The following is a 12,233-nucleotide window of genomic DNA, read 5'->3' as shown; positions in this document are numbered from 1 at the left end:
ACCTATTCTTATGGACTAAAGACAGTAACCTCACAATGATTTAATAATTCTTTGTTTACTCTTTTGTCGTTAGTATACCTCAGTCATTACTTGAAGGCATCGGTGATCCACTGCCACCAGATACAGAAGTCCGTTAAGCGAAAGCTTCTACTCCGTCCACGACCATTTGAATCATTTGAACTGTCTTGGCATGGATTTGTAACTTTGGTTATGTTTAAATAAGAGTTTAAAACGTGTGATGAATTGGTAATTTTTATGGTACAGGAAACAGAGATTGAGGACCTTCAAATTTTCTTTGCTTATTAATACAGATTGAAAACTGACACTTGTTTTAATAACTTTCCTTTTAGGCGCTCCCCAGGGAATAGTCGGTTTTGTACAGAATGGAGCAGGGGTATGAAAAACGACTATTAGGGTCTCCTTATAAATCAGTATGTGCTTTTTCTTACGTCCTTACTTCCTTAGCCCATTAAGACAGTTAGCCCCATGAAGACTCCAACGAAGGAAAATTACATGGACCGATACATCCCCTTGAGAGCAAATGCACGTTGGAAAACGTCAACATCTTTTGAGGTTAGTTTGTTTATGGTTTTTATTCATTGGAGTGTAGCAAACAAATAGTAATCCGACACGTAGGCTGTTTCAAAGTAGTCGCGGAAATACTGATGGACTCAGTAATGATGTGTCTCCGAATCAGAATGGACATCAAAGTCACGGTCTCGTATCTTTTACTGGAGAAAGTAACTGGGGAACGTCTGGTGTCAATTCGGCCGTGCAGGAGCCTGCACCACAAACAGAAGCGAGAGGCTGTGACCTTCTTTCTGCTCTTGTAGCCAACGAACTCGAGGAAGCTTCATTAGGTGGGGCTTACAGCCCTGTGAATTCAAGATGCAGTTTCGGAAATTCTGGCGTTCTGGCAGCTAGAGAAAACAACAATATGTTTTCCGTAAGTTTGAGTACCAGTATGTTTATTTGTCTGTATTTTCCATAAATCGCATTAACATACTAGCTAGCGCCTACATGAGCTAGTGCTATTCTCAATCTATAAATCCAGCAATAATTAAGATAGCCACTTCGATTTCCAAAGTTCGTCATTAAACGGATGCCTATACAACGAGTCGATGGTCGTAATGTCAGCATTGCAGACTCCGCAAGATGAATGAGTGATTCATATTGGTGCACCTATCTTTCGAGGTCATGATTTACTACCCACTCAGCATTTAATAGGAGCGTGTCCCGTAAAGAAAATGAAATCTGTGAGAACTACCGTACTTATACCATTATTGTATGCACTGAGTAATTGTTTTATTAATAGTCCAGACTTAAAACACGGCGAGTAGTCTTCAGGTTGCGAACTTCTAGGCCTTCGTGTCGCTTGTTCTGTATCGTCATAGCTTTCCTTAACAGTATTTAAGTCGTTCCTTTTTAAAATTTTACGAAAGTGGCGCCCCTGTCAAGTAACTTGCGGTATGTCTCTCAATAAATCAACACCTGATTTCTTGGTAGTTATATATACTAAATAAGTAACGTGGTATTTCGTGAATAAGAACCATTCACACTAGTTAAATGTAGTGTATCTGTCCGATGGCTTTTTGCAAGCCAACTCTTCTAACTCCCAGTGTTTTATTCAGAGATATTAAATCAACGTACCTTGATTCTCTCTCACCATCACAATGTTTTGTCGTTACCAGCTTCAGGTCAAAATAAAATGTAACTTGGACGCTAGGTAATCAGGTTACGGTAATTTGTCAAATAAAGTACATTTTCGTACATTGTTCCACGCTAGTTACTAGTCTAACTCCGAGCATACGATAAATTTACCTGTCCAGTCTTTTTGTACTCTAAAAGACTCGCTTCGTCTACACAAAATATCCCAAAATGGCTTTGCTTGTTATTACGTTTGACGTGTCACTGAACTATTTATTTTCCTTTACAGACACAACAGACTTGTTAGTTCACCCTATTCGGTAACCGAATCAGATTCTTGGTCGTCACTTAATGCATAATTAGTTATTTAGTTGCTAGGCAGTCTTATTAGTTCGCATGACATTTTTCACAAAGCTCGAAAAGTAGGTTAAATTGACATTTAAAAGGCTTCATACATAGTTTGTTTTTGACTAGTCATTTCTGTTTTGTCATCCAGTTGTTATATTCGTTTTAATTATTGTTATCCCTCACACCAAATACTATTTATATCACACACTCGTTTCCTAATCTTGTATCTCCCTTGACTAGCTTGTTCCTCTTAAACCAGTTTTTCTGATGAGATTTTTTATGGTTGCAAATTGTGTGCTTAGCGTCATCTGGTGCTAGATAGTAATAATTAATCTCAAAGCCATATGGTTCCTGATTTCACAACAATATAATATAACAAGAAAGGACTGTGAAGCAGTAAAACTAGGTGATAAACTTGCTCTCAATTTTACACCTTATGACCAATATCAGGATTATAGAAGCAACCAAAGTCCCAGTGATCCCCCGTTTTAGTATCTGTTTACCAAATACCCTGTGATCATCAACTGATTTATACTGGCGACCATCAAATCTGATAAACGTTTATCGTTATACTGATTCTGTAGACATTTTATTATTTGTCTTCTCCATTATCTCCAACAGTGATTTAGTGGTTTCAGACAATCTCCCAAAACATTTGTCCTAATTCTATACAAAGTTAATACATTGCTGTTAATTTTTATAAAATCTAATTTTCTCGTTTACTATCATTAAGTGATTATATACTTATAAAATGTGTTCATTACCCCTTTTTTCTTATCCTTGGTATTTAACAGTTTAAGCTTAGAAGAGAGAGTCCATGTAAATTGAAGACATCTCCCTATACCATGTCTCCAGTATCTGAAAAAAGTCAGCATTTGCTGAAGTTTCCACAAAAAGTAAGCAGGTGGAGTATGTTTTGAAAATGTGATTATGTCTTTATTTGCACCAAAAAAGGTCTTTACTTTTGCTAATGTAATACTCTATTTGCTTTCATAGTTACCAGCCTTGTAATAAGCTAAATAGTAAACTTGTCAGTAACCGTTATCTTTTATTTATTTTTGACTTCTGTTGCAGCAAGCGCGTAAAATATCTCGGGTACCATATAAAGTTCTAGATGCTCCGGAGCTACAAGATGATTTCTACCTTAATCTTGTCGATTGGTCTTCTCAAAATGTACTGGCGGTTGGGTTGGGAACGTGTGTTTACTTGTGGAATGCTTTCACCAGCCAGGTAAGACAGCCGTGCGTTGACTTTTATTTTAAGTATGTGCTCTCATTTGTACGTTTCGTCTAACTTTTTAAGTACAATAAATATTCTAATTTTTAACTTTTTAGGTCACTCGACTATGTGACGTTTCTGGAGAAACCGATGTTATTTCATCGGTTGCGTGGTCCAAAAAGGTATATCGATAAAACTAACATTTGTAATCATTTATTACATTGCTCATATTTTGTGCCAGTTACAAAAAATTTGTACTTATCCAGCCGTATAATTTGGCTAGAAAAATTGCTTTTTTTATCCATTCAGTTTGCTGTATAATAAACCTATTTTTCCTGGGTAACTTGCTGAACTAATACATGAAAAAGGGTAGTAACTGAAATGCAGTTTTTTAACGAAGTTGGTGGTTTATGAAGTGAAACTTCAATAACAACACTCACATTGTTCCCTTTATTTTTCAGTAATATCCAAATTTGTTAGCGTTAGGAAGTCCCATTCTCTTTTGTCATATACTTGATTCCCAGGCCGTTTATAGAAAAATTGATTCGGGCTTGTGCTATGAGTTGGCGGGTTGTCATTTTTCCGAAATAATTTCTAGACTAATTCCCATCTTATTCATACTAGGTTTTCATGATTTCTTTTAGTTAACTCAAAATTATTTAGTTGGGTCACAAAATATAACTAACTACCACGGCGTTTTCTAAAGGGAACTGTTTCACCACATAACCCTCTCAATTGCTTGAATCGCATTACTGCATTGCTACATAAACTACAGTTTTGTTACTGTAAAACTGGGTGACGAATTTAATGACCAGTTATATCTAAACTACTAACTATAGAGAGTTTCCTATTGTCCACTGTTTGTCATCAGTGAGAGTGCATCGGACCTAATTAAAGGGAATATACGTTAATTAGCGTATGTTCACCGTTCCGTACACTTATAGTTAAAGTGTCACTGTTGATTTGTCCCGTAAATAAAATAACTGGACAGGCACCTACTTACATTTGTAGTCTTACTATGTAAATGCATATACACAGCAGATAATACCTTCGAAACAATATAACTAAATTAAGGCTGTATAGTGATAATTCATTCCTCATAAATTTGTTTTGCTCAAATCTACTGATGTTAATTCGCTTTAAATAGTATTTTCGTCTTGTTTTGTAGGGTAGTCATTTAGCGATTGGAACTTATCGTGGTCATGTTCAAATATGGGATGTGACTAAAAGTTCCTGCATACGCTCACTAAACGGACATATCGCCCGTGTCGGTGCTTTGGCGTGGAATGCTGATCTTTTGGCATCTGGCAGCAGAGACCGTTATATTCTGTTACGTGATACACGTGCTTCAGCCAATTCTGGTGGTGGACCCGCTGGTCATCTACCTATCACAAATCCCTCTAATACTTCTGTACTAACTGCTGAACTTGCTGATAGGGATGAAATTATGACTGATTTCAATTCCATTAGTTCACCGAGTCACATTGATCAAGTAGAAAGTGATTCAAACTATCCGCGGGCTTCAACACCTATGGTATCGATCAGTAGCGACCTTCCGGAAGTTGATCCTCCAAGTACACCAGCTCAAATGGATATAGACATGCTTGGGTTTCGAGATGCGGATCACGGTTCGTCATGGTCTGCTGCAAGGACTTCAGCAAATTCCACTGTCACCCAGACCACTGCTTTACAGTCAATTGAAAATGGGACAGATCGCCTTGTTCCTGGAGCAGTACGTGTGCTGAAGGATCATAGACAAGAGGTTTGTGTGCGAAAATGTACTTTAGTGATATTTTTCTTCAAAGTAAAATTTCTGATTGCTTATTTATATCCTGAAATTTAATTGTGATTTTATCACCACTTCCTGCGTTACAAACCCACATCATTATCAACCAACACCAAAAGTTACTATCTTATTAGCAAGTTTCGTGTCGTATCATAAGGTGACTACAAGTTGTAATTTATTCACATTATCATCTAAAAACATCTTAAATTTTATTTAATCATTCATTGTTAGTATGTTCCATTTTTGCGAAATAAGTTTTCTAGCATTGATATATATTGTTGGAATTAATAGGTATGTGGGTTAAAATGGTCTCCGGACAGCCAGTATTTAGCGTCAGGAGGTAATGACAATCGTCTACTCGTTTGGAGTCAACATGCACCGTCTACTGGTGGCCCTGTCTTAACCTACGAAGAGCATGTGGCTGCTGTCAAAGCAATTGCATGGTCGCCTCATCAGCATGGATTACTCGCAAGTGGAGGTGGTACGGCTGATCGTTGTATTAGATTCTGGAATACATTAACTGGTCAGGCTTTACGTAGCGTTGATACTGGAAGTCAGGTAAATGATCCATGCTAACGATTTATTATTTAATAATTTGAGTTTTTAAAAGAATGGTTATTTTTGATAATAAATCAGAAAGTAAATTGGAAATTAGCTTATTAATGCCAAAGAATAGATTGTTATTTCATTATTTAACTCTCATGTGGTTGTTTGTTTAATGCAAATGTTATGAATGTTGGATTTCTGTGTAAATTTCAGTGCTATAATTACAAAAAGATATTATACTTGTTATTTAGTAAGTCGATTTACGTGGTTTTGATTTTGATTGTACATACAAGTGTTAAATGGATTTTTTTCATATTTTTTAAAATTTTTTTAGGGTTTGTGAAATGTAGGTGACTGTTTCAACTAGTATTTATACACGTATAATCTAAATGTAGACACATTTGAAGTATGTCGGTAGTTGGATTCGTGTTTATTATTTTCGTAAGATTTAAGCAAATTGTCTGTGCAAACACATCACTTCAGTTTCAGAATGTTTATATAGATTGGTACATTTTAGTTCTTTCTTCCTAGTCGATCGGCTAGTTTGGATTGTAATGTGGTGTTTTAGTTGAAAAAAATCGACTGTGTAAAATTTACTGTTTATACTACCATTTGGTCAGAAGTTCGTCGGACGTCGCTCCACTCAGTACTATGTGTTGGCAACTGGCTATTGCCCCTATCTATCAAACAAAAACTAGCAGAAAGTTGAATATAGAGGCCTACAAATGAGCTTCACTAAAATCTACATTGAATAAATAATGAAAACAATTTTGCATGCTCTATATCGTATTAATTAAATGTCTTTAGGACTTTATCATGGAAAGTCTTGTCTAAAACTTCACTATTGATCCCAACATTTGGAGAAACATGTTTCGAAAGCTACTATCTGGGTCGTATAAACAGCTTATTTTTGTGGGACTTTCACTTGTAAAGATCTCAAGTAAAATGAACAATTATCTTTTCTTAATGCTTTAAATAAATTGTATTACGTGAATTTATGTAAATAAAAATTGTTACTTAACTGTGTACTCAACAAAAAACTAGATGTCTATATTGTTGACTGGTTTACATTTTGACTAGGTTTGTAATATTGCCTGGTCCATACATAGTAATGAATTGGTCAGTACACATGGTTACTCACAGAATCAAATTCTTGTTTGGAGATATCCTAGTCTAACGCAATTAGTCAAGTTGGTTGGACATTCGTATCGTGTGCTGTACTTAGCAATCAGTCCAGATGGCGAGAACATAGTAACTGGTGCAGGAGATGAAACACTTCGCTTCTGGAATATATTTACTAAAGCGAAAACCCCAAAAGTTAGTGTACTAAGTGTTGTTTATGTCGTTGTTTTTTTTATTTCGACATTGTATGATTGGTTGATCGGATCCTCTAGTTTTGATCTCTTCATACATTTTGTTATGAAATGATTTTATCTGTGGTCAACCAATGTAATTCCAAATAGTTAGGATGTTTTTCCCACAGTACACTCACAGAGCATGCAGATATTACTCATCTCTGTGGGGTGAATTTTTCACTAGCATTCTAATCATTAATTTTCCTATCTAAATTAGTTTTTTTGTTGCATACTGTCACGATCAAAGGGAACAACGTAAAGTCACACACAAAAGTCGTCGAGTTAATTTTTTTTAAACAGCAAATCCGGAAAACCAGGCAGGTTTCTGACCTGAGCGTGAATATATAGAGCAAATATTCACCCTTCGACAGGTTATGGATAACAGGTATACTTTCTGACGTTCAGCTATGGTTGTCTCCTTTGACCTTAAGGTAGCGTTCGACTTGGTTGATCGTGAGCTTTTATTAGTGTCTTTCACTTAAAGGCGTACCAAAGAAGTAGATTAGTCGTGTACAGGCTCTCTACTCAAACGCTGTTCGAGTCAGAGCTTATGGCGAACTGTCATCAGAATCGTTTACTTCAAATGGTGTTCGTCAAGGTTGCTCGCTTTCTCCACTTTTATTTAATTTCGTCGTAGACATGCTTTAAGAGATAATACTTTCATCGTCTTACTTTCCAGGGGTTGGTCTTCTATAAGGAGATTCGCTTGTTGACTTGGAATACACAGATAATATAGCTCTGTTTGTTGAAGACGCTGAAAAAATGCAGTCGTCTGACCACCTTAAGCAACAATGCAAGCATGTCTGGAATGCAGTTCTCTCCCTCCACATATAAAGTGTTTCTTCAGAATTGGCTTGCTTCATCGCCTGAGTTAGTGATAGGGAGTAAAGTAGTTGGACGCATCGACCGCTGCACTTGGGAGTCTCATCAGTCCTGGTGGTCTGGTGTTTGATGAAATCTCGGCACGGATTCAGGACGTTCAGTTGGTTCTAGCCAACTTGCGTCACTTGTGGTGTAGGCAAGATATTCGCCTTCCACGCAAAGGATGAGTTTACTGTGTAGCAGTTCGTTCTATCCTAATTTATGGCTGTGAAAAATGTCCATTAACAACAATAAGGGATATTCGTACGTTACCAATGTTCGTTTATAGGTGTCTTTAAAGCGTTTCTTATGTATCTTAGGACCAGTGAGTGACTAGAGCCTGGGTTAGGAATAAAGTTCTAAGTGAAGATGGGAAATCGATTGATGAAGCTGTAAATCATCATCTGAGGTGTTTTACGTAGGTCCAGCCACTGTTTACCTCGACGGGTGGTGTTTTCTGGTGCAGGATTAGGCTGTAAGAAAGCTAGGGGCGGCCAAACCAAGGCATCAGTTCACGAAATCACTGACAGTTGGATTTAGCCATGTTATTAGGTGTAGACTATCTGGTTGGGGTCCGTGTGATTATCGTAACTAATAATTAGAGACTTTCAAGGACATGGTTCAAGATTGTTTGAAATGGCGCAGATGCATCCGCTCTTCGTTTCCCCCAAATCCTAAGATTCGAGATTCCGCATAACTTTTGTTTTTAATTCTTCTTGAGTGATGTCCTCGATGTCTAGTTTTTTCTATAACCATTGATATTGTTACTACCTCTACCATTTTGGGATTTGGTCTGGGAATTCAATCTCTGTGTTAATAGAGTTTAGGAACTTGAACCGATATACATACGTACTAGGTTTTACGTTGTGATTGACTGTGTAATTTGGTGCATTTGTTTTTAGAAAATTCTTCTATGAGTTAGTAACCTGCTTAATAGTTATATTTCGTTGTAAGTTACCTCTTAATTTCGCTATAGTACTCAAATCTGTACCAATTATTGTAAATATGAAGCATTTCTGTTGACTTAACATACAGATTGGTAGCCTTATGTTTGAGAATACTGATCTATAATCATTTTATAACATTAGATGACTGACTGCAAACAGCAAATTAAAAAAGTACTTGTGAATAGACAATCAAATACACTCTTTGTCGTTAAATAGATGTATTTTATAAACATGAGTAGTTGAAAGCAAACTTATTGCAGTGGTATTCATTTTATGTTAAACAGAGTTATAATGTTCATAGAATCACACCAGTTAATATTTTAGTATGGATGTAAAAAGTGGTAATTTTATCGTAAACGAATTTTTATATTATGCACAAATATATATATATATATTCAGTACCACTAACTTTTGTGCTACCGTATGTTTCACAATTTCAAACTGTCTCACATTAGATTCATTGATTTTTATTAGGTGCAACCATCTTCACTGAACTTATTCAATGGAATTAGATGATCTATCTAAAAAGAAGTCTTTCAAAACTGTTGTGGATATTTCTCCAATGTGTTTTATTCTACTTAGTAAATATATCTATCGCCAACAATGTGCGCACATTAATTATATGCTATCTATGCATATTACTCGACTATATTATTCATCTCTGTAAATATATGATTACTTATTGATAGCAATCTCAAAAATGTTAATAACTATGTATTCCATTATTGACAACTACATTCTTGTTGTATGTATCAACGCCATAACTTATTTTCTGCAGGTCTTCTTGAACTTCTAACTTTTACTTCAGTCAATTCAATTTTATGCAAAATTATATGGTTGCTCCTTATTTCTGTCTTTACTTATTACATATTCAACAAATCAAAATAGTAATCATTACTAATTTATATTTTCCTCACAAGTGCTTGTCTTTGTGAAATTGTACTTATAATATATTTCTTAGTTTTTAATTCCTTTAAATAACACATTGTGTGAGCCATTGTGTATCTGTTCATCCTAGTCATTTGTGACAGCTTTTTCTTTTCTTTTGATCTATTTGTATTTTTCTTTTGGCTGTCTGTGTCGTATTTAATTCAACTTTGACACTGTGATAGTCTTCCTCATAATAATAATAATAATAATAATATATATGTACATATATATATAATGTGCAGCGAAAATAAAACATCGTCTTAGCTACCATTGTTTTCTTGGTGTACTACATAATGTGGTTAAGTCACATATTTATTTCATACAAAAAATTCAGGTGCTCTTATCAATTGATACTTGCGGTGAAATATTGACGAGTCGATGTGTAAATTACTTGTTTTGCACATTAGTGTCTTTAGTATTAAATTATCTGGTCCAGGAAGTTTATCATTCTTTGATCATAACTAACTGTCTTATCCTAATGGATGGTAATAATAAAAAGAATGCGATTCTGGACTTTGAGTGTGTTGTTAGTTATTATCGCTAAGATTGAGAAATCCATGCAGTGATTATAAGAGAAGTTTATCGATAAAATACGTTTATTCAGTCAAATTTTTTTTCCTTTGCAAAAATTTGTTCCACTCAGTTCCCGTAAGAAATATTTTGACTTACGTTACCTTTATAAATTCTAATGGAACTGCAAATTCATGATGTGCAGTGAGGTGTATACTAGTATAGATGTATCATGAAGTGTTATTGTGGTTCTTAGGGAAAAGAGTGTACGAAAAGATCTGTTTAAACTGGTTAGTTAAGTGTAGTTTCCAGTTTTTTCAGTTTAAATAGTGTTATTTATTTTCACTTGTGGAATTTCCAAGGCATTGAAAGTAACTTGCTCAATGTAATTTTTATTATAATACGTATATGTTGTACTGGTTATGGTATTTTTATTGAAATAGTGAAAAGTTCCACCAAACAGATTCTTATCACGATTACACTCTGAATAGGTTTTCAACTATTGTAAACCTGAAAGTGATCCTTGATCAAGAGTACTATAAAGTAGCTATAGAAATTTGTCCTAATAACAGTGTATACTTCATTGTTTTTAACTTAATTTGGTTGAATATAAAAGTAGAGTAAGTGGTAACTCTCATGGCTGTACACCATAGTGGATAACGCCTTGAGTATTAAATGAGATATAGTATTTCATATTTTGAAGTATTTGTTACATTTTTAGGATCAATTACTTTATTTTAAGGACATAGTAAATCACCATTGCGTAATCAATGCAATGTTTGCTTCATTTTATAATGGTAATAGCATTGAGATGTAGTTTTCTCACTGGTGTAACTCATCATCATTATATCCTATGAATATTTAATCTAGTTTATTTCATAATCGAAATCAGATCACTTGCGAAGACGGTTGTGAATTTTTACTTAATTAACATTATTATAATTCAAGAAGAAGAATAAAGTTACAAAGAAAATAATCTGAACAACCGTGATAGGTAAAGAAATTATAAATGACTCCTCTATCCTTTTTTTCAGACTCATGTGTAATGTTGCATCCTTCCATTTGCAATCTGACTCCAAAATCTAATAACGGGTATATTTTTATTCATAGGGTTGTAAACTTCCGAATAAATTCATGGTACAATACAACTAGCTTAGTATGGTTTAGTACCATTATCGACTATTTAATCTGATGTTTATCATGGTTTATCTTCAGGGTTACTTCAATTTATAGCTTTGACAAATCTATCATCGGTGGTCAATTAATTGACTTGGCAGGAAATAATTAATTTTAAGCTAGTTTGTACCAAGTTGTGAAACTAGTCGGACAACTAGTTCACTAACGACACTGATAATAAAATTATGATGATAATGATACAAGTTAACTGAAATTGAATTATTTAGACCATCATATTCCAGCCATAGTGATTGAATGACTTTATGTCTGTAAATCGAGATTATTCGCACATTACCAGTTTTTGATGATGATTGTCTTCTAAGTATTGCTTTCGTGTGTCAGGAGCATCAAGTGGACAGTGTCGAGGTTAGACGCGGAGTACTAGATAAAGGCGGTGAATTGGTTTATGAGAATAAGTTTCCGTCTACTAATGTGGTAAAGATATTTATTACATACGTCCTACTTCGACTTCACTGTTTGTAAGAGTAGGTTAGAAAAAGGCTAGAAGCAGCTGCTAAACAAAAATGTCGCATATTGTCACCGACCGTTGGACTAAGTCATCTAGTTAGGTCTAGACTGCCTGTATGAGATTCGTATGATTCTTGTAGCCAATAGTTGAAAAATCGCTCTCAGAAATGCAGATGCATTCACTTTTTGTCTTTCCTTTGATTTTGAGTTTTAAAGTTATGTTAAACTTTGCCATTTCATAAATTCATTACTCTCGAATAATACTGTCTATGTGTAATGTTTATTCTACCACTGATACTTCTACTTTTGAATTAATCTTGATAATTCCTTATACTAATGTGATGTAAGAACTTAGACCGATGCACATATGTGGCTGGTTCTGTGGTTTTAAATTAATGTGGAATTTTAATTTAACTCATATTTCAGTATTTCTTCATTTGG

General features: G+C 34.9%; 1 protein-coding gene across 1 annotated transcript; it reads left to right on the top strand.

Annotated features, from left to right (window-relative positions):
• Positions 1-375: 375 nt before the first annotated feature.
• Positions 376-9,224, top strand: Smp_132020 (cell division cycle 20 (fizzy)-related; the record flags this gene model as incomplete). The annotated part of the gene is made up of 10 exons (XM_018789415.1): positions 376-431; positions 466-573; positions 611-946; positions 2,790-2,891; positions 3,070-3,225; positions 3,330-3,395; positions 4,382-4,975; positions 5,291-5,557; positions 6,626-6,862; positions 9,183-9,224. Exons 1-10 carry the CDS (start codon positions 384-386, stop codon positions 9,222-9,224), a joined length of 1,956 nt encoding a protein of 651 aa, XP_018654861.1. The 5' UTR covers positions 376-383.
• Between the last annotated feature and the right edge of the window lie 3,009 nt (positions 9,225-12,233).

Source organism: Schistosoma mansoni, chromosome W, assembly GCF_000237925.1.
Source record: "Schistosoma mansoni strain Puerto Rico chromosome W, complete genome".
In the NCBI taxonomy this organism is placed as follows: Eukaryota; Metazoa; Platyhelminthes; class Trematoda; order Strigeidida; family Schistosomatidae; genus Schistosoma; species Schistosoma mansoni.
The sequence above is the reverse complement of the archived record's forward strand: the minus strand, read 5'-3'. Positions and strand labels throughout refer to the sequence as shown.